At 38.1% G+C, this 23357-nt stretch overlaps 4 protein-coding genes across 6 annotated transcripts; 2 read left to right on the forward strand and 2 right to left on the reverse strand.

The window, feature by feature from the left end:
- The first annotated feature begins 397 nt into the window (after positions 1–397).
- On the forward strand, positions 398–3988 carry LOC117619266 (protein CELLULOSE SYNTHASE INTERACTIVE 1-like). Of its 3 annotated transcripts, XM_034349178.1 has the most exons (3): positions 398–971; positions 1156–1269; positions 2062–3988. In XM_034349178.1, exon 3 carries the CDS (start codon positions 2109–2111, stop codon positions 3789–3791), a length of 1683 nt encoding a protein of 560 aa, XP_034205069.1. In that variant the 5' UTR covers positions 398–971; positions 1156–1269; positions 2062–2108; the 3' UTR covers positions 3792–3988. The 3 variants fall into 3 exon arrangements, with proteins under 3 accessions (XP_034205069.1, XP_034205070.1, XP_034205071.1); XM_034349179.1 differs by lacking the exons at positions 398–971; positions 1156–1269 and adding an exon at positions 1664–1804; XM_034349180.1 differs by lacking the exons at positions 398–971; positions 1156–1269 and adding an exon at positions 1698–1826.
- A 702-nt stretch (positions 3989–4690) lies between these two features.
- LOC117618263 lies at positions 4691–5794 on the reverse strand. Its single transcript, XM_034347859.1, has one exon. It carries the CDS (start codon positions 5792–5794, stop codon positions 4691–4693), a length of 1104 nt encoding a protein of 367 aa, XP_034203750.1.
- Positions 5795–9628: 3834 nt separating this feature from the next.
- On the reverse strand, positions 9629–10676 carry LOC117618264. Its single transcript, XM_034347860.1, has 2 exons — positions 9769–10676; positions 9629–9668 (listed from the first exon to the last, which is right to left on the reverse strand). The coding sequence occupies exons 1-2, from the start codon at positions 10674–10676 to the stop codon at positions 9629–9631; spliced, it is 948 nt and encodes a 315-aa protein (XP_034203751.1).
- Positions 10677–15348: 4672 nt separating this feature from the next.
- Positions 15349–16764, forward strand: LOC117618266 (receptor-like protein EIX2). The gene has a single exon (XM_034347861.1). It carries the CDS (start codon positions 15349–15351, stop codon positions 16762–16764), a length of 1416 nt encoding a protein of 471 aa, XP_034203752.1.
- Positions 16765–23357: the final 6593 nt, after the last annotated feature.

Raw genomic sequence — 23357 nt, forward strand, 5'->3', positions numbered from 1 at the left:
CCCCGGATATATCAGTAATCTTAATTGAAAGAAGTTGAGATGATGCCCCATCCATCTTCCACACATTCAAAAGATCTTCAACTTCTGTGAACCATAGCAAAGGTTATATAGGTAACTTCAGTAACATGTCATTTCCCAACAAACTATGTCTCTCACGGAAGTGACCATCTTGAAAAGTCACAAGCCGTCCCCACCTCACACGTGGCTACAATTCCACGTAATCACATCGGTAACGTAACAATTCGAATAATTAAAAGAACATTCAAAATTTACACTATAGGCAACGGTCGGATTTTCTGTCCCACTCGTAGTCACAGCCGTCCGATCCTGCATCATGTTCGACATTTAAAACCTGTTGCCTGAAGGCTGAAGCATGAGCACACATTTCTCTCTCCACAATACATAGTGAAAAGATACTTCCTTTTCTAAATTATTTTCTTCCATTTAGAGAGAGAGAGGGACATAGACATTTTGTCATTTTCATTTAGAGAGAGAGAAATTTGAATGTGAATGGGATTTTATACGTCTATATATTTCTCTTGTCTGGTTGTGTTAAAAAAAGCTCGAAAATTTGAAGTGGGTTCAGTTTGAAATTGAGCATCCTCAAGGTGTTGAAGATTCGTTTCTATTTTCCAGAGTCTGTGTCTGTTTTTTAATGGATTTCGATCGTTTCGTCCTGTTTCTCAACTAGCAAACAGAAATCGTTTCTGGGTAGTTTCGGAGTGAGAAAGAGAGAGATTAAGATCCAGCTGCTCTTTGATTGCTGATTTTGGAAGCATTGCTGAGTTGGGCTGCAATTCGTAAAGAGAGGGGAAGAGGGTTTTAGAGAAAGGGAGGGGTCTGAAGGTCAATTTGATCTGGGTTGCTGACCCTTGGTCACAGAAAAAACAGAGAGGTTTGAAGGGCAAGCTATAGTGGGTTGCTTTTTAAAGAAAAAAGTATACACGTTTCTGTCTTTCTGAGTCTTAAAGGTTGGTTCTTGGGCTTGTTTTTTATGCTTTCTTTAACCCCTCCACTTCAGAATGTAAAAAAGCTAATTTCTTTGTCATTTTCTCTGGATTTTGTGATAATCAGTTTTCACTGATACTTCATAGCTAGATATTTATCCCATTAATTTCAGTTCTGGGTATCATTGTTTCCCTTTTGTGCTTGCAGGAACAGAAGGGACTGATAGCGAGAGAGAGAAAGAGAAGGGGACATTGTCTCATTGCTTGTGGCTGTCAATGGTGGAACCATTTGAATTTTTGAGAAAAGTCAAATCAACTTGAGGTATTGTTTCAGAATTTTTTCTTTGAATTTTCCTTGAAAATTATTTGTGGGGTTTGGTCCATCTTGCTGAAGTTAAACACACTCTAGTTATACAACTTGGGATAGAGACTGGAATCTTCTCTTTGAAGTAAAGTCTAACTTCCTCTCTCTCTACCCACCTAGCTTCATTTATGAGGAAAAATGGCAACAAAGCTAAGAATCCCAACTTTCCCAGTCTCTTTCCAAGAAATCTTAACCCTTGGATGTCGATAAAAATCAAGTTTGTGAAATCCAGTAAACTAATATGATATCACAGTTACCATGGTCATGGTTGAAAAAGTAAATTTGTAACAAAAGAAACATGTGCCAACTACGGCTTCTTAATTGGACGGCACTGCTTAGCCTTTAAAAGCAACTTCATTTATTGTCATCAACAATTTCATATTATAAAGTTCAATGATCATTATAAATCTTATTTTTTTAGGATTCCAATTTTCGTTTGGGGATTTAATGATCACTTACCAACAGTAAGATGGACTCCTTGGGCATCTTTTAGGTATTTCCATATGGTTGGTCGGGTATGGTTTTCAGCGAAGCAAGCTTTCTGTGATCATACAAGATTCTCGAAGCTCTTGATGTTGGCCCAATTGTTTTATTATAGCTGATATTATTTAATTGCAGCCCTGATACATAATTTATGTTTTTATGATTGCAACTGCTCCACTGCCTTTTTAGTTTTATATGCACATATCTTTACTTTGCATTTTCTTATCCGTTTAATCCTTACAAGGCTTTGTTTTCTTCAAATTTCAGGTGGTTGAGCTCTGGTCGCCAATTTGATCAATACCCATATTGAAATCATGGTGGAGAATGGTGGCAATGAGGTTTTGACCGGTACCCGGTCAGCTGAAGAATGGTTATCACATGCACGGGAGCTTGTTCCATTGGCACTGAATAAGGCAAGAGAGGTTAAGGGATTTCCAGGTCGGTGGAAGATGATCATTTCAAAGTTGGAGCAGATCCCGTCACGTTTATCTGACCTGTCTAGCCATCCATGCTTTTCCAAGAATGCTCTTTGTAAGGAGCAATTGCAGTCAGTATCTAAGACACTGAAGGAGGCTATTGAATTGGCTGAGTTTTGTGTAGGGGAGAAACATGAAGGAAAACTTCGGATGCAGAGTAATCTTGATGCGTTGTCTGGGAAATTGGATTTGAATTTGCGAGATTGTGGGCTTTTGATCAAGACCGGGGTGCTTGGTGAGGCTACGTTGCCTTTAGCTATGGCTGGTTCTTCAACTGAACCCGAGGCTGCTGCTCATGGTAACATAAGGGAACTGCTTGCACGGCTTCAGATTGGGCACTTGGAGGCAAAACATAAAGCTCTTGACAGTCTTGTTGAGGGCATGAAAGAGGATGAAAAGAATGTATTGTCAGTTATGGGTCGTAGCAATATTGCTGCTTTAGTCCAATTGCTCACTGCAACATCTCCTCGTATCCGTGAGAAGACTGTAACTGTAATCTGCTCGCTTGCTGAATCTGGAAGTTGCGAAAATTGGCTTGTTTCTGAAGGGGTTTTGCCACCTCTAATAAGGCTTGTTGAGTCTGGCAGTGCAGTGGGTAAAGAGAAGGCTACAATTTCACTTCAAAGATTGTCAATGTCCGAAGAAGCAGCCCGTGCAATTGTTGGGCATGGTGGGGTTAGGCCACTGATTGAGATATGTCAGACTGGTGATTCTGTTTCTCAGGCTGCTTCTGCTAGCACTTTGAAGAACATATCAGCTGTCCCAGAAGTTCGGCAAACTCTAGCTGAGGAAGGGATTGTAAAAGTTATGATTAATCTCCTTGATTGTGGAATTTTGTTGGGTTCCAAAGAATATGCAGCAGAGTGCTTGCAGAATCTCACTGCAAGCAATGACAATCTAAGGAGGTCTGTAATATCAGAAGGTGGAATTCGGAGCCTGTTGGCTTATCTTGCTGGTCCATTGCCACAAGAATCTGCAGTCGGGGCATTGAGGAATTTGGTTGGCTCAGTTTCTATGGAGGTTTTGGTTTCTCTTGGTTTCCTCCCATGTGTGGTTCATGTGCTTAAATCCGGTTCACTAGGTGCACAGCAGGCTGCTGCATCCGCAATTTGCCGGGTTTGCAGCTCAACAGAGATGAAAAAACTGATCGGTGAAGCCGGGTGCATTCCTCTCCTTGTGAAGATGCTTGAAGCTAAATCAAACAGTGCCAGAGAGGTTGCTGCACAGGCAATTTCAAGTTTGATGACCCTTTCACACAATTGCAGAGAAGTGAAAAGGGATGACAAATGTGTACCAAATCTGGTCCAACTGCTTGATCCCAGTCCACAAAACACGGCGAAAAAGTACGCAGTTTGTTGCCTTGGATTGCTCTGCTCAAGCAAGAAATGTAAGAAGCTGATGGTCTCATATGGAGCAATAGGGTACCTCAAGAAGCTCACAGAGATGGACATTCCCGGAGCCAAGAAGCTACTTGAGAGATTGGAGAGAGGGAAGCTGAGAAATTTCTTCACAAGAAAATAGAGGGAAGAAATGCAAATGTACCTCTTGTAAGCCCTTTTTAAAAGATCTTTTTCTGCATATGTAGTTGTTTCATGGTCTATATGAAACGTAGTTTATCGTATTGAACTGGAATGCGCAAGCCTGGTAATATATGTTATGTTGTCTATGTTCTATTATTTAAAGTAGAAAATTTTATGAAAATATTATCTCTACAAGTCTATTATGTTCTTCAAATTTGGAGCTTTCTGCCATTAATTTGTAAATGTTTCTAGGATGCCATAACAGCTTATCCCTTAAATCAAGGCTTCCCCATCTCCTCCAGTTCTTGAAATTAATTAACTCCAAACAACCCAACAGCTAACTAATTATGATCTGGTGAATCATAAGATCAAATCAGATCAGATCATCAATTCCTACAATCCAAATATCCTCTGTTGTGTATCCGTGCAGATCAACAATAAGTTGAAAAGGTGATAAAAGAATATTGAATTTGTGGTATAAAGAAAGAAAAACAATTCGACTGCAAAGTAGGAAGGAAAAAAAAACCCTTGTTGCCCAAGCAAGCAGGCAGCGAATCTATAATTACGTCAATAACCCACCCTTCTTTTCCACCAACCGCCCTCCCTCCCTCCCTCCCCCCCTCCTCCCTCTCTAACAAAAGAGAAGAAGAAAAGAAAAGAAACAGAGAAACAAAAAGAAACAGAGAGAGAAACAAAGGGTATTCATTTCATTGGAACCCCAAAAATCAAGAGAGAGTGTTGAATTTGAATTAGAGGAATATTATTAGAGATGATGAATGAAAGCAAATGAAATTAAAGGTTAATTAAGATTCTACATATGAGATGATGAATCATCTGATGGATTCATCAATCCCTCCAAATATCTAATGCACTGATCTTCATCTTCATCTCAGTTTAAATTCAGTCGACCACACAGAGGTTCTGGTACTCTTCGTCAGCTATGGCTGCTTCCATGAGATGGCGTCGGCCAATTTCCCCACCATTGTCCAAGAAGGACTTAATCAATGTGTCGGAGATGCCAGCCAACAGTGTCACCCGTGGGTGAGGTTCTTCTATACGGGACATCCACCCCCCTAAGTCGTAAATCTGCCAAAGCAAAATGTGTGGCATCGCATCATCCCCATACCCTTGCTCCCTAAATTTGCTCCGCATTTCCTCATACGGAGTCTTGCAGGATGTGCTGCAGCCACCAAATCTTACCTGGTCTGTGAACACAAACACCTTCTTGATCATCTGCTCTGCCTTCAAGTTCTCATTCACAGCCACTTCCAGAATCAAATCACACACCACCTGAAAATCAACACCCTGGTTGTGCTTGCTGATGCATGTCCTCATCATGAACTCGTACTTGGACTTGAGATCACTGCCTTGTAAGGAATGCAGCAGCGGCCGCTCATCGGGTAATGGACTGAGACTGATCACCTTTTGTTTCCATGCCGGCTCTTCAGTTAGTTCAGACACCAAAATTCCCAAGCTCGCCGCCAATTCTATGATTGGCACGCCCATGAAATCGGTGATGTTACAAACTGCCAAGCAGTTTTTAAATTTGCCCGAACCCTCCTTCCCCTGCTTTTGCTTTAGGTACATGTCCTCCACCATTGCCTTCCACTGAAGCTCAGCTGCCTCGCTGACATCCTTATCTTTTACGTATCTTATGATATCATTTGGAAGCAGTGCATCCGGCTTTATGATGCTGCTGCCGCCTGCTTTCACCTCCTCCAAATACTTCTTAACCACACAGGGCTTCCGAATGAAATACATGCGTCGACGATGCTCGTCCAAGGGCTCCAAAAACTCCTTTCTAAGGAGTTCCCACTCTTCTGATTGATCCGACTCTGGCGAGAAAATTCTACTCCCAAGGCTTTCAAACAGCAAAACGGCGCGTCTGGTGTGGTCGTCTTCGCTGTTGTTGGGAGTGCAACAGGCTGCAGCCCCGGTAACAAAAAGAGTAGTACAACCTTCTTTATCATCAGCTTCGGATGGCGGTTTCAATTCCGATTCCATCCTTAGCCTGTGTTGCTTCAATTTGTTTGTCAATATCAGACTTCAACTGCTCCGCCAAGAGATCCATAACGCGGTCGTGTAATAACTTATAGCCCCGGTCACGGTGGAGCCTCTGCGCCGCAGTGTCTTGGCCTTGTTGTAAAAGAAGGCCGTAGAGAATCTCGACAAGGTCCCACAAACGAGCTAACGAGCCAGAGTTGGCAAAGAAGGGAACATTGCATAATAGCGTCTTGGGGTGATTGTGGTGGAGCCAAAATGCTGCCGTGTAGAAGGCCTCCGGATAATGTTTTCCGGTTTGAACAGAGGCAGAATTGAGATTAAAGATGAGTTTGAGGGTGGTTAGCGGATTGTGGGACCACGCCACAGGCAGCAGTTGCTTCAGATAGTTAATGGAGGCCTGCTTCTTCTGCAGCTTTTTCATGGTTTCTTCATACGTCACGTTTTGCACAAATACTGCAGTTTTCCTCTCTTATAAATATCTGAAAAACAAAGCTTACAAAATAACAATCTCCACAATAACCACTAACACACAAGTGCAGATTTTGTGGAGTTCAACTACCTTAAGCAACGGAAGCAAATTTGAACGTGGGGAACAGACTAAACCACAACTTCTACATTCTAGGACTTCAGCTTGACTTGGTCTCTACATGGCCATGTCAGCATTATTTAATTAAAAAACTAATTAAACTTAACTAAATAACTTTTAACACCCTCCCTTAAACTGATTTTTACGAAAAACAGTTTAGGATCTCTACACCATCACATAGTCATCTTCCTGTTCAATGCACACCATCACATAATCATCTTCCTGTTCAATGCTTTGAAATGAACAAACTCCCAACATGCTTCTCAGCTTCTCAAACGCAGGTTGCTTCAAAGGCTTAGTTAAGATGTCTGCAACCTGCTCCCCACTCTTGCAATATTCAAGTACAATCTTCCCATCACTGCACAGATCACGCAAAAAATGAAAACGTACATCAATGTGTTTACTTCTCCCATGCATGACTGGATTCCTCGATAGCTTTATAGTTGATATGTTGTCGCAGTAGATGGTTGTTGGTCCCTTTTGAACATCACCAAGCACTTCAAATATTTTCTTAAGCCACATAGCTTGACAGGAGCTTGCAGCTGCTGCTACATATTCAGCTTCTGTTGAGGAAAGTGTCACAATTTGTTGCTTCTTTGAGGACCACGATATTGCACCAGAGTTGAGCAGAAATGTGTGACCGGAAGTGCTCTTACGATCATCTATATCACCTGCATAGTCACTATCTGTGTACCCAACAAAACCAGAACCATCTTCCCTTTTATAAAACACACCATAATCAATTGTCCCCTTTACATACCTGAGAATTCTCTTTGCTGCATTGAGATGCATTTCAGTTGGTTTTTCCATATATCGGCTCACAAGACTCACTGCATACATGATGTCAGGCCTCGTGTATGTTAAATACATGAGACTCCCAATTATCTGTTTATAGAAAGTGCTGTCAACCTCCTTTCCACCTTTGTCTTTGCATAGCTTTAAGCCGTGTTCAGCTGGAGTTCCAAATGGCTTGCAGTCATCCATCTGAAACCTGTTAAGAATGTCCTGTGCATATTTTTTCTGGTAGATGAAATTACCAGCAGTAGTTTGAATGACTTCCAATCCAAGAAAATAGTGCATTAATCCTAGATCAGTCATTTCAAACTCCATCATCATAGACTTCTTGAATTCATCAAACATTTTAGCATCACTTCCAGTGAATATCAAGTCATCAACATACAAGCATACCATGAGTATTTTACCTTCTTCCTCAGTCTTGACATAAAGTGTGTGCTCAAAAGGACATTTGTGAAATCCAAGCTTAGCAAAGTGAGCATCTATGCGACTGTACCAAGCTCGAGGTGCTTGTTTCAGTCCATAGAGTGCTTTCTTCAGTTTGAACACCTTCTCTTCTTTTCCTTTTCTCTCATAACCAGGTGGTTGATCAATGTACACCTCCTCTTGCAGGTTTCCATGCAGGAATGCTGACTTTACGTCTAACTGAAAAATTTGCCAGGAATTTTGAGCTGCAAGAGAGATCACTAACCTAATCGTGTCGTGCCTCGCAACTGGGGCAAACACCTCTTTGTAATCAATGCCATGCTTCTGCTTGTAGCCCTTAGCTACCAAACGAGCTTTGTGCTTGTCAACCTCACCTTTTTCGTTCAACTTTGTTCTAAACACCCATTTAACACCAATGGTTTGCTTTCCCTTTGGAAGATCAGTTAACTCCCAGGTTTGATTCTTCTCAATGGACTTGATTTCATTGTCCATTGCTTCCCTCCATTTCTCCTCTTTAACAGCCTCAGTATATGTGATTGGATCACTATCTACAAGTAATGCAAAGTGAGCATTTTCATCATCAGAACTTGAATAACTTACATCGTAGTCCATCATCCATGCTGGCCTCTTCCTTGAGTTCTCATCTCTCAAATTGTATCTCTCTTCTTCAAACTGTTGAGATGACTGAACTTCAAGTTGAGGTGGCTGCTGGGCTTGAGTTTCAGGAGCTGCTACCTCTTCATTGTCTAAATCATCATAAACTGGAATTTGTTGTTGAACCGATCTGTTCTCAGACCAATTCCACATAGTGTCTTCATCAAATATCACATCCCTGCTTACCACTATCTTCTTTGTAACTGGATTGTACAGTTTGTACGCTTTTGAGACTTCACTTACACCAAGAAAAACACATTTTTCACTTTTGTCATCCAACTTCTTTCTTTTCTCATCGGGGATGTGTGCATATGCTATGCACCCAAACACCCTAAAGTGATCAACCGCCGGCTTCAATCCACTCCAAGCTTCTTGAGGAGTCATATTCTTAACAGAAAATGTGGGACTTCTGTTTAAGATATGAACTGACCATAGCACAGCTTCAGGCCAAAACTTCTTGGGAATTCTTCCTTTGACTAGCAGACTTCGAACCATGTTGAGAATGGTGCGATTTTTCCTCTCACTTACACCATTTTGTTGTGGTGTATAGGCAGTGGTCAGCTGTCTCTTGATGCCTTTCTCTTTGCAAAATGCATCAAATTCCTTCGAACAGTACTCTCCCCCACGGTCAGTTCTTAGAGTTTTAATCTTCTTTTCTGATTCATTCTCAACTAGAGCTTTGAAGCTTTTGAATGCTTCAAATGCCTCTGATTTTTCTTGCAAGAAATATACCCATGTCTTTCTACTAAAATCATCAGTAAAGGAGATGAAATATTTCTTGTTACCATTTGAGATGGGATTTATTGGTCCACACAGATCAGAGTGAACCATCTCCAGGATTGATTGAGCCCTTGCTGCCTTGCCACTTGGAAAAGAGTCTCTTTTGTGCTTCCCAGTGATGCATTCTTCACACATCTTTGATGGAGGAGTTATATCAGGTAAGCCAGTGACCATCCCTTTCTGGTGAAGTGTTCTCAAGCCATTAAAATTCAAATGGCCATATCTGTAGTGCCATCTCCACGGGTCATCTACTTTGGCAAATAAGCAAGCCTGCAGAGTCTTGATTTTCAAAGGAAACAATCTGTTGGAAGACATTTTTACAACAGCAATGGACCCTCTTTTTGGGTCGTACACTTCACACTCTCCTTTATAGATTGTAATCCTGTAGCCTTTATCTTGTAACTGACCAGCACTCAGCAAATTTGTCTTCAAATCAGGAATATAAAAGACATTTGAGATAGTTTCAATAAAGTCATTTTTAGTTTTGATTTGAATATCTCCCTTACCCATTACTTTCACTGTTGACTTGTCACCAAAACTCACTACTGTGTGAAAGCTTTCATCCAAATTAATAAAGGAAGACTTACATCCACTCATGTGATTGCTGCAGCCTGTGTCCACATACCATGTCTCCTGATCAGTTTTTGTCAGTGCATGAAAAGCCATCAAAAGTGTCTCTTCCTCCTTCTTTTTCTCCACAAAATTTGACTTTTCTCCTTTTTCTTTTGGTAACTTCGTGTAGCACTCATTCTTGTAGTGCCCAAAATTTCCACATCTATAACACTCCACTTTTGACTTATCAAAGTGGTACGTTCCTTTTTCTTCAAAGTCATCATCTCTTTTGAAAACATGAGATGACTTGCTGTCATCTCTATGTCCAGACCATCCACCTCCTCGATGACCTCGACCACTTCTTCCTCTACCACGTCCACCTCTTCCACGACCTCTTCCTCCTCGAGAACTTGAGGACTCAGAAACAATGGAAGCTTTCAGAGCTGTTTGTTCTTCACTAGCAGTGGTGCGGTTAAGTCTTTGTTCATGCACTAACAAAGAGCTTTGTAGTTCATCAACTCGTAACTCAGCAACGTTCTTTGCCTCTTCAATTGAACAGACAATGTAGTCAAATTTTGGAGTCAATGATCTCATAATTTTCTCCACAACTTTGACTTCTTCCATGGTGCCACCATTGGATCTCATCTTGCTTGCTATTCCCAGAGTTCTAGCAAAGAAATCAGTGATGGACTCTCCTGATTTCATTTGTAAAGTTTCGAAGTCCCTTGTTAGAGTTTGAAGCACTGCACGCTTCACCCTCTCTGACCCTTCATATTTCTTCTTCAAAGAATCCCATATTTGTTTGGAGGTCTCCTTCTCGAGTATAGTCTCCAAGATGGATCGATCAAGTGCCTGAAAAAGGTAATTTTTCACCCTCAAGTCCTTCAGCTTCTGTTCAGCAACCCTCTTTTGTTGTTGTTCAGTCAACACAACTCCCTCTGCTGGGGCGTCAATTCCTGATTCCACAAGATTCCAATACTCCTTTGACCTGAGAAAATTTTCCATCAGCATGCTCCAATGGTCGTAGTGACCATCAAATCGTGGAATCGCTGGTTGAATAAAACTCTCAGTGGCTTTCTCAGTTGCCATTGTTTCTTGCTGCTGCAAGACACAATCTTTCACCTTTTTCAAGTTTGTTCAGGCCCAGAAGGGCTCTGATACCAGATGTTGAGAAACTGAAATTAACTTAAACGTAAAAGGACTCTTTGAGCAAACGTATTTCGCAGCTATGAAATACTGCAGTTTTCCTCTCTTATAAATATCTGAAAAACAAAGCTTACAAACTAACAATCTCCACAATAACCACTAACACACAAGTGCAGATTTTGTGGAGTTCAACTACCTTAAGCAACGGAAGCAAATTTGAACGTGGGGAACAGACTAAACCACAACTTCTACATTCTAGGACTTCAGCTTGACTTGGTCTCTACATGGCCATGTCAGCATTATTTAATTAAAAAACTAATTAAACTTAACTGAATAACTTTTAACAGGTGGAAGCCATTAATCTTCGAGCTATTGAAGTTGGAAGTGAAGGAGCAGGAGGAGCCAATACTTTGAGAAGCCTGGTGAAAGTTGAACATACTTGCAAAGGCACTGGTTTCTTCATCTCTTAATTGCTCTGGTTCAAATTCAACACTCTCTCTGTGTTTGGCGTTAAATTTTCACACACAAAAAAGAAAAATAATTAAATAAAACTGATTGCATGCCAAAGAGAGATTTGGTGGCCATTAAGAGTAGATTGCAATCAAAATTAATTGATTGAAATCAAAGAAGACAAGTATCAAGAGAAGGCTTGCAAGAAAAGAAAAAAGATGTCGAGGAATTAATTCTCTGTGCTCGTTTAATTTGCATGCAACTTTTATGTGACAAATATATAATTCATTCTTCTTGTAAGTAGGAAGACCATCGTTTTAAAACCATAATTTCTAGTCGATCTTTGAAGCATAGTTACCACCACATAGAGCAACACCTCAGACATAGATTTTGGTGAGAGCAACAGTCTCAATTATGAATTCATAATTACTGAATTTGTAACATAGAAACAAGAAAAAAGACAAAAATAAAAAATAAAAAATTTGAAAACAGCTGCAACCAAATTGAAAGTGCAAACCAAATTAAACTAAATCTTACTAAACTAACTAATTAAGAGTATTCTACCTACGAGATGATGAATCATCTGGTCAAATATCTTATTCATTGATCTCGCTTTAACTTCAGTCGACCACACAAAGATTTTGATCGCTCTCAACGTTTTTAAAAACATGAAGAGATAGGAGCTGATAGCCCCCATATTTATTGGCAAACTAGGAGTCTTGTGTGTTCGATCGCAGGTTGTATTTTCATTGATGTATCTTTTCTTTTTCTTCAAAACACCTACCTACTCTATCACTATATAGACTAGTCTATTGTCTATTTTAACAGTATGGGTCATTTTAAGGCCCCATTAGTGAGATCGGGCCAGGACTTACCTATCTTTCAATTTGCTAATGGCATGTGCTAATTTATAAAGCTGCAATTTTATTTTGGTGCATGCATTCACATGGGCCTGCAAGGCTGTATTAACTTCTTGATTAACCATAATTCTGCAATTTTACTTTTTTGTCAACCATGGTACAGCGGAAATATTAGTAAGATCAAAATATTATTGTTCCAAAATGTGGTATTTTCTCACTGTAATTTCAACTAAAATGAATTTTGTTTGACAAGTTCAAAAAAGAAAGCACATTGCTTTGCTTTGCTCTTACCTGGAAGAAGGTATTTTACAAATCACAGTTTGACATATGCAAAAAATAATTTATCAAAAACATTAAAAGAAGAATCTCAGCACACATGTCAAATTGTGATTAGTAGGAAGGTAGGAGTTTCTACTTCCGAGGGAATGAGGCAAGTGATAAAGTAATACATTCACAAGACACCCAACAACCCAAGAAAAAAGAGCAAACTACTCAAGACACCCAGCAGCTGTGCACTACACCTCATTTGAAGACTATAGAGCCAACTCACTCCATGCTAACGTTGAGAGGATATGGATGAATATAGCATATTCCATTTCTATATACTTATTCTGGAGGCTTCTTATATAGGACAAATATACACACATTATAAATGTACACAAAATGTAAAGAGAGAGATTGAGACAATGAACATAATAAAAAATTCATATTCAAAATTCCAGCTGAGGAATCTTCTTCCTTTTTCTGAAAACTTCAGTCCCTCTTTCTTGTCTCCATAAATGAATATATCCCTTCTAGTGTAATTTCTCACAGCAAGTATTTTCCCAAAAATAATAATAATAAATGGACTGGAAACCAAGTTTCAATCAATGTGGATATAGTAGACGGTAGACCCAAACTCAGACGAGTACAAAACAATTATCTAATCATTGGGATTGAGATAATTTATTTGTGTTGGTTGAGTCTGGATCTGGATCTATGTTGATTGACAGGAAGTTGGGTTCCAGCCCTCCATTATTTTTCTTCCATTGGTTCCACTTCCTTCGTATCACTCACTGTTTTGTAAATGGTGTTTGTTTTGTGTTCCCGCGAAATTCTTTCTTATGGTTGTGGACTCACATTTGAATATGTTGCTCTGTTTTAGCTTACACCGTGCTTTTCAACTAATTACATACGCAGTGTTTGCATGTGTATGTGCAGTGTTCCCCAAACATTTCCGCATAGTATTTTAAATCATAACATTTGCAGAAAGCAATTAAATTTCTTTCTTTTTTGTTCTCCACCATCTCATTCTCATAGTTTGACAAGATTTGCATGTATACATTATAATCAGACACAAACGTGCGAACTAAAGCCTAACTAAGCACAAACCAATGGCAACCACATTTATTATTAATAATCTATCTTTATGCTGAAACTAAGTAAATTAATATGGTAGCCAACTACCAGATAAATAATTCCAAGACTCATTCAATTACTGAGTCAAGTTAACTGAGGACGGCAGCGGGATCGGTCCGATTATCCCCCCACATCTCTATCCTGATCATCTCAGCGAAGCAAAGCCTAGTCAATACCTGCAAGTCAGTTGGGAGTTATTAAAAATGTAAGTCAATAGAGAAAAATAGCAAACTTATTTGTTAAGAATTGGCCGGCATACTAGTAGGTACTATCTAATAATTTGAAACTTATTTGTCAAGAATTTGCTCCAATCAATATTCTGTATTCCAAATGAAGCAGATCATTGTTGTGGACCCACATTTGACGAACTCCTTCTTATGGTTTTGTCTTGTATGAACATGTTGCTCTGTTTTAGCTTACACCTTGATTTTCAAACCAATTACATATGCATACTTTTCATTGTGAAGGCTTTCCTTTTGTTTCTCTATATATATGGAGAAGAACGGAGGCAACCATATATCAATATACTTGCAGTGTTTGCATGTGCAAGAGCTTTGGTTGTGCCTATCCTATTCGACATATATTCCATTGGCATTTGAATCTATTAACATGCAGGGTCACGGAAGATGCTTGAAACTCTTTCTTGCATTTGCGCTGCTTTTGCTGCAGTACACCCAAGGAGGAGAGGTGGACCACAGTCAGAGGGATACTAACGTTACCATAAGGTGCATAGAGAGGGAAAGGCAAGCACTCCTTGCATTCAAACGTGGCCTGGTGGATAAGTCCGATTTACTCTCTTCATGGGGTTCAGAAGCACAAAAACAAGATTGTTGCAGATGGGTGGGAGTCTCTTGTAGCAACCAAACTGGCCATGTTCTTCAACTTGATCTTTCATACAAAGTTGTAGGCAAACTTGACAATTTTCAAGGTAAGATGATTAGTCCTAAACTGATTGAGTTGCACCGTTTACAACATTTGGCCCTTCCTTGGATTGATTTCACTGGGAGCCAAATTCCAGATATCATTGGTTCTCTATCCAATTTAAGATACCTTGATCTGTCTTGGACTTATTTTCAAGGGAAGTTTCCAAGTCAGGTCAGAAATCTTACGAACTTGGTGTATCTGAACTTAAGTGGTAATCGCCTTACAAATGTGGAAAATCTGGACTGGCTTCCTCTTCTTTCGTCGTTAAGATATTTGGACTTGAGTTTCTCGAATCTCAGTAATGTTTTCGATTGGCCGGCAGCCATTAATAAGCTTCCTGAACTAACAAACTTGACACTAGAGGGATGTGATCTTCCTTCTCCAATTCTTTCCACTCTTTCTTACATAAACTCTTCTAAATCTCTTGCTAGCGTTGACCTTCATTCCAACCGTGTGAATAGTACTTCTTCAATATTCCTCTGGTTGTCCAACTATAATACCAGCCTTGTTCATCTTGCCCTCTCTTATAACCTTCTAACTGGTTCAATTCCTGATGTTTTTGGAAACATGAGCTCTCTGGCACATCTTTATCTCACTAATAACCAACTTGAAGGAGGGGACCCGCATTCTTTTGCCAGGTTATGTAGTTTGCAATCATTGTATCTCTCAAGGAATAATCTGAGTGGACAACTTTCTAAGTTTGTTCAAATATTATTCTCTACATGTGCTCAAAACTCATTGGAGGAGTTGTATCTCTCTGGGAATGATCTTGTAGGGTCTTTACCCGATCTTACAAACCTTTCATCTTTGGAACTCTTGTACTTAATAACAATCAATTAAGCGAAGTAATTTCAGAAATTCATTTCTCAAAACTTTCTAAATTACAGTATTTGGATTTATCTTCTAACTCGCTAGTTTTAGACATCCATGCTCATTGGATTCCTCCTTTCCAACTGAACTACATACGTTTGGGGTCTTGCAAGATGGGTCCAGATTTCCCAAAGTGGCTTCAAACTCAAAAGGATTTCTCATACCTTGATATTTCTGATGCTGGAATTTCTGACATCTTTCCAAGTTGGTTTTGGAGTTTATGTCGTAATGTGAGAATTATGAATCTCACAAGCAACCAAATTAGAGGTACATTTGCAAATTTGACAGTGGAATTTTCATATTTCCCTAGACTACATCTGAGTTCGAACAAGTTGGAAGGTCCAATCCCTTCAGTTCTATCAATAACCTCATATCTAGATCTCTCTTATAATAAACTTTCAGGGTCAATTTCATTCTTGTGTTCAAGTGCAGCTATTTATTTAGGCTTTCTTGACCTCTCAAGAAACAATGTTTCTGGACAAGTTCTAGATCGCTTGACACATTTGGAGAATCTAGTCATGCTTGATTTGAGTTACAATGCTTTGTCTGGGAAAATTCCTACAACAATAGGCTCTGTATTTCGGATTGAAACACTCAAATTAAGAAGCAATAGATTTGTGGGACAATTGCCTTCGTCGATGACGAATTGCACAAGGTTAGAAGTCATTGATGTTGGGGATAATAACTTATCTGGACCAATACCTGAATGGTTAGGAGTTAGCTTAAAGAATTTGGTTCTCTTGATGCTTTCGTCTAATCACTTGAATGGAAGCCTGCCCTCACAATTATGCCATCTAATACGAATTCAAAATTTGGATTTCTCTATAAACAACATCTCTGGAAGAATACGTCCATGCCTCAACAATTTGACTGCTCTGTCTCAGAAAGGAGATTCAAGTCTAACCAGCACACATTATAATAACATTTCTACTGATCAACGTTCATATTTTTATAATTATGACGATGATGCAACCTTCATGTGGAAAGGAGGAATGCGGACATATAAAAGTACTTTGGGGCTTGTGAAGAGAATTGATCTGTCAAGCAATAGATTATCCGGGGAGATTCCAAGTGAAATCATTCATCTTGTTGGGTTGGTTTCTTTAAACCTATTGAGAAACCAATTAACAGGTCAAATAACTCCAGAGATCGGAAAGTTGCAATCATTGGATTCTCTTGATTTGTCAAGAAACCATATATACGGAAGAATTCCAACAAGCCTTGCTGGGATAGATCGTCTTGGTTTCTTGGACTTGTCATATAACAACTTGTCTGGCAAAATTCCAGTCGGGACTCAGCTCCAAGGCTTTGATCCCTCTGTTTATGCCAGGAATCTTCAACTCTGTGAACCTCCACTTAAAAAGATGTGTGCTGATGAAGAGGAAAGAGGTCCAAGTGAGCAAACTGACTTCATCAACCAAGAGGACAAGGAAGAGCTAATAACACTGGGATTCTACATTGGTATGGGGCTTGGATTTGCTGTCGGGTTTTGGGGAGTTTGCGGCACCTTGATATTTTCAAGAACATGAAGATATGCATACTTCAAGTTCTTGAATGGTTTAAATGATTGGCTTTTTGTGAGGATAGCTTTGTTGAAGCGGCAATTGAAGGATGCTTAATTACTAAAGATCAACGGTATGTAATCTCTCTCTCTCTCTCTCTCTCTCTCTCTCTCTCTCTCTCTCTCTCTCTCTCTCTCTCGTAGTTTATTATTTCTTTATTGATTTAATCAACATGCATGCATGATTCATTTGGTTTTTCTAATTTGTTATATTCATGCAAACTAATGAACATGCAGGTTAATTACAAGCTGACAGCCTTCCTTCCTTGCCTCCCTGAGGTGCTAGTGCGTCTGTGCTGGAGGTGGACGAGCACCCTTTATGAAGGCGTCATAGTTACTGGTCTCTAGTTTGATATTTTTCTAGTTTTTTGCTTCCTGTGCCTTTGGTTTCTTTCTGTTTTATCCTCCTATTGTCTTTTCTTTCGTTGAATGAAAGTACATTTTATCCTGTTTTTGTGTGTGCGCATTTTATCTTTTTATCCAGCATCTTCGGAGACATGTCTTCTCTTCAGTCAAATGGCTTTGTAATGGTAGTTGAATTGTAGTAGCAGGAAACGGATTTTCTTTTTTCTTTTTTTGTCAAAAAAGACAAGTTGAACTTCTTCAAAGAGTTTACAATAAGTTATTTATGTTTATGTTGAATCTATAACTGAAATTATTAATTAAATGAGGATAATATGACAATTCACATTTTTTCATGTTAAATTTTTTAAAATTAAATAAGTTAATGGGTCCTATTTTAATAGAACACAACGGCCCATTATCTTTTTTAATTCTAAAATAAAATAAAAATAATAAAATCAATTGGCACACGGGACAAGTAATAGTAAGTTATCAATGTTATCCTCTCATTTATTTTTGAAAATTTTAAAATAAAATTCATCATACGGGTAATTATATTCAAGGGCTAACGACATTTTAACTTCTGAAGGTTTGGGGTTATTCACATTCTTTTCATCCTTCCTTTTACATACTATCAAATTTCCTACATTCTTTTCATCCTTACTTTCACATGCCGACACGTGGATGTCACAAATGCTATCCGAAAATATTAGGGTCTAAGTAGTACTTTAATTGAAGTAACCAATACATTTAAAGAATATACTAAAAATGAATAAAATATTGAGAGAGCTATGATTTATGGAGACGGTAAAATTATAATCTTACACTATTTTTGTTTATGGGTGGGTTATTTCATGTCATTGAGGTTACTCACAATGAAGTGAAGGAAGTGTGGTAACATTTTCTTCATCTGGGTTACTACTTCTTTTCTTTTTGACCTTATCATTCAAGCCGCTCAAAGCGAGCCTGCCATTTCGAGAAACCACAATTTTGTAAAGAGCGTTAATCGTGATTGTAGTAGGAAATGGATTTTGATAACCCCACGACATTCAAACCAAATGAAAAGGCATGCATTGTACGCTTTCTTAGCTGGCATGCATGCATAATTCGTGAGTGAGCCGATGCTGAGGGAAATACATGTACCTTTTTAGCCTCTTGCATTTATACTTCAATATATTCTTCAAATTTTAAAAAGTATTATTATTTCTTTTAATAAAACATACGCTGTTCACTTTAGAATTAATGCACCCTAAACACACTACTTGCAGAGATATATAGAGATATATATATATATATATGCACGTTTGGTACGCATGACTAGATTGAATTGAAAATACTAAATTCAAGGACTGACTTGGATTGAATTAACTTGGATTTAGTCATGTCATATAGTTGGTGGGGTGCTGGACTAAAGGGAACTAGGGGCAAAATAGTGCTAAATAGCATTAAATCCTTTTTTTTTCAGTTGGAAACTTGTTTCTCTTTTTAAGAGGGAGAATTTGGGTTATGTTTTGGAATTGACTCCAACCTCACCAATAATAACATCAATCTCATTGATTGGACGGTGGCATGTCCTTAAATTTGAGCTCTGGAGTTTTGGCCCGAATTCAAATCTGAGCTATTAATACAGACCCAATCAAATGAATTTGGAGTTAGGAGTCCAAATTCAAATTCACTCCTCCTACCCAAACAAACGGCCCAAAAATTATTTAAATTCTCAAATTTTCTTCGGCAAAAAAATTAAAGACTTGCAACAAAACATAATCAAATAGAAATATTGTGCTCCCAACGACAAAGGGTTGAATCACAATGTGGGCTTTGGTGGGCTATAGTCCAGTGATGTTTTTGGAGGAAACAAAATTGTTTGGGCCAAAAGTAAAAATGCACGCCAGCCCACTTCTCACAAAGACCCATAAAAGAAAGAGAAGACAAGGGACTGGACTTTGATTCAAAGTACGGGAAAGCCCAAAAGAAAATAAATCTGAAGGCCCATGGTTTTTTTTTCACAGAAGTGGCAGAATTGTAAAAACGTCAAAATTCAAAAGGGCAATCAACCCCTGAAGCAGTTCAATAAAAATTGAGAGGAAAATTGAATGGGGCCCAGCTCCTGGTTCACCAACTATTTTCAGAAACCACGTGACTACCTGACTGGGACAGAGTCAACAATTTCAACTATCACAAAAAAGTTGATTGTGAATTAAATGAAAGCAGGTCATTAGCAAAAGACTTCTTTGAAACCCTGGGGCTAAAATATCAGAATCCTTTTTTATACGATTTTGCGTCAGAACAGGTGATCATTCCAAGAGATAAGCAAACTACAATCTCAAAAAGAGATAAGCAGAAAAACAGGGAGTTGTTCAAACTGAAAAATCAAACTAACCATCACAGTTTTTGAGCTCTCACAAGGGGCAATTGGAAATTAAAGAAGGGTTAGCTTCTCTTTTAAAAACAGGGAAGTGACTGCTGAAGAGCTTATATGCCAGAATTGGGAAAAGCCTTCCTTTTTTGCATTTAAAAATAAAATATTTTTAAAGAATTTTGCCGCCCATTATTAAAAGAAAGAAACTCTACTCCAAAGCATTTCTTATAAATATAGGAGAAGGTGGGGGAAGGGACACTCAAAAAATCCAACAATCAAAAATCAACCAAAGGCAAAAACTCAAAATGATCACTTGATCATTGAGAACCTTAAAAACAAACTGGAGCAACTAAAAGTTCAGTTGATCCACAAAAGAAGCCAACTATAGATCAGAATTTTCGAAGTTTAGACTTAGAGAAATAAGTCATTCAAAACGAGAATTCTTTCGTTACAAAATTGGTTCAGCAAAAGCCAAGACAAGCAGAGTTTGAGTTTTCACAAATATGAAAACCTCAACAAATTTATGTAGAGCCCTGATCAAGTAGAACAGGTACTACAGTGCAGTTCCAGCTCAGTCAGTCCTCAAACCCAGCCACTTCTACCCTTTCAGATTGAAGAAACCGCAGTTCTGCCCATTCAAAAGTCTCCTAAGGCTTGAAATAGATTAAAGCTCTACCAAAATTAAACTTTGGTATCGATTTACAGCTGAAACTAAGTAGTTGAGGCTGTTGACAATTCAGTCTAGCACAGACAAACCCAGTCCAGCCCGGATCAGAGACTTCTATCCAGGCAGAAATGGAAATCCCAGCTTTCTTTTTGTCTTTCTAGAGTTGATTCTTTCCTTTCTAGTTTTGTAAAGGGCAGTTCTGCCTAAAAACAATCCACTTTATTATCATTTATTATGGCCAAAACTACCAATCTTGTACTGAGATAAATTGTGAAGTTCTCACTAGTCTGAGGCAGGAAAAGAACTTACTTTGGACATATTCCTTTTTTTTTAAAAACAAAAATACATTGAAAGTTTAAACAATAACATTTTCATTCCTAATCAACTAATCAAAACACAAAATAGGTAAATAAAAAAATAAATAAAAACCCTAAGCACAAGACCCAAATCAAATATTTAAAAAAAAGAAGCCCTAATTAATAAACTAATCAAAACACAAAGCCCTAATCAATTAATCAAAACACAAGCATTAATCAATTAATGAAAATACTATCAATAAACCCTTAATCAATTGTTGACAAGAGGAGGAAGAAATATTCATTTGGGGGGGTTTAATGAGGGGGTGAGTCTGGCTGGGCAAGTAAAAGGGGTGTTTGTTACCAGTACAGTTGTAATATATGAGGAAATTGATTGAAGATCAACATATATATAAAGACAAGATACATAATTCTTTTTTGGAGTCAAGTCAATACCTAACCACTTAATTGCATCGTGGAAATTATAATTAATGTCTAACTTAATTTGTAGCAGGGGTTCTAAAGGAATCACTAGTGTAGTGGTTTGGAGCAAATGCTCCCTTTAGGGAAGGTCCTCGGTTCGAGTCCTAGCATCCTGTAGTGTATGTGAGTTTAATATGCTATCTTCCCTCTCTATATATATCCCCTTGAGGTTTTCTTTGTTTTTATTTTTGGTTGTTTTAAACAAAGGAAGCAGAAAGGGACAAATAAAGCCTGCATTGAAAGACGGTTAGAGAAAGTTTAGATGAATAAGTTGGAAATCTGCACCATTCATTCTTTATTTTTTCTTATTTTTGGTCCTGAAAAGTTCCATAAAAAAAAAGCCCAAATACATGGCTGAGAAACAAAACAGCCCAAAGTTGGAAGAACCAAGCAAAAACAAGCAAATAGAGTCCAAGGCTCCAAGCCCACGAAACGAAAATCACACAAGACAAGAGTGACAAATTGCCAAAATTATAGGGCTTGAATTATACAAGTAATTGATCTGAATGATATTTGCCCACGTGATACTCTCAAAGAAATGAACTTGCCCCAAGCAATTCCTGAGCACTAGTAGAGGGTGATGATGATCAATATCAATAGGATGGAGAAAACTGATGAGAGGTTTATTCATGAGGTTAATTGTATAGACCAAAGAAGAACTGTATCACTAAATTAAATGGCATCCCTTTCTTAGGTATTTTTCTTTGTTTTCTAGTCTATGTGCACTACTGCACATGGAAATGAAAGAGAAATTTCTTCTTCACTTTCCTTTTTTTCCACAAGGAAGCAAAAAAAGCAAGCAAATTAAGTCAATGATGAGTAGAATTTAAAGTTGGGATTTATAACTTCCAAATTCCATATTTTTTTCTTACAAAGAATTTCCTTGATTTTTTAATCCAAACATGAGAATTGGTTTATGTCATCAATTTAGAAATTTTAATTTCGTGCAAAATCCCAAATTTATTTCCCTCATCCAAATTCCGAACTTTATAGTCAGCACTAAGTATGCTATTGCTTCAAAAATCTCTTTAAAATTACTATAATATGAGAAATTTTCATGTGTAATCGTAAGGCCCCACACCATGTAATGTAACATTAATATGTGGCTCGGTTTTGGTCTCTTGTCTGTGTGTGAATATTTGAAATACGTTACAATGACAGGGAAGCATTTCAAAGGAAAAAATCCCATCTCACGTTGAAAGGATGTGCCAACTCAATCAACTTCCAATGCAAAATTTCCACAAGTCTTCTAGTTCTCAACTCAATCAACTTCCTATTCAGACCCAAGAAATAAGAAAAAAGTGATTATTTGATTTGGATACTCTTCAACATGCATCTTTCTTTCATCTATCAAGTCAATCAATATGGTTTCATCTATCAAGGCAATCAATATAGTGTGATCCAAACTAATTGAGAATTCCAAAACTAATCAAGTAGTAGAGGCTACCCTATATTGCTATGACCAAGTTTTTCCTTTTGACGAATCAACAAGAAGACAACATACGGCACTTAAAAAGATATAGGCAGTCCGCAGCTCTTAAGAAAATCGAAATGGTTAGATCTTTATCTAGATAATAACCAGATTGAAGGAGGAAACTTGAAATCTTTTGCTGGGCTATGTAGTTTGCAATCATTGTGGCTTCAAAGCAATCATCTCAGTTGGCCTATCCAAGTTTGTTCAACTATTGCCTATGTGTGCTCAAAACTCATTAGAGTTTTTGGATCTCTCCTGGAATGGCCTTGCGGGGTCATTAACTAATCTTACGAGCTTTTCATCTTTGAAATTCTTGTATCTTAATACCAATTGATTAAGAGGAAGAATACTTGAAAGTCTTGGCCAAAATGTCCCAACTGATACAAATCGATTTTGGCATGAACTCTCTGAAAGGGGTGGTTTTAGAAAGCCATTTCTCAAAACTCTCCAAATTACAGTATCTGAATTTATCATCTAACTCATTAGTTTTAAACTTCATGATATTCCCCATTGCGAATTTGTTTCCATCCCTATTCATAAAGAGTTGGCTAAAAGTCACAAATAATCTGTGTAGTTTTGCCTTGATTACTAAAGAGACCATCTTTATAGACCAACTTATGCACCATCTCTTTAATAAAAGTGGAGTTGGATACAAAATGAAGGACACTTTGACTTCCTTGCTCCTAAACTTTAGCGATCAAATTCAGCACTAAATATACTCCTTCCTACTTAAGAATTTCGTGATCATCACTATAAATTATAATATGAGAAATTTTATGAATAATTGTAACACTATATGTAATATTAATTTATCTTAGTTTTAATGTGTTTGGTGGAAGATTTATGCTTTACTATATAAGTATCAATAAATATATAGACATATGTTTCAGTTAAGTCAAGGTCCATATTTGCAAGAAGATAATTGTAGTTTGTGTCCCGC

Source organism: Prunus dulcis, chromosome 2, assembly GCF_902201215.1.
Source record: "Prunus dulcis chromosome 2, ALMONDv2, whole genome shotgun sequence".
Taxonomy (NCBI): Eukaryota; Viridiplantae; Streptophyta; class Magnoliopsida; order Rosales; family Rosaceae; genus Prunus; species Prunus dulcis.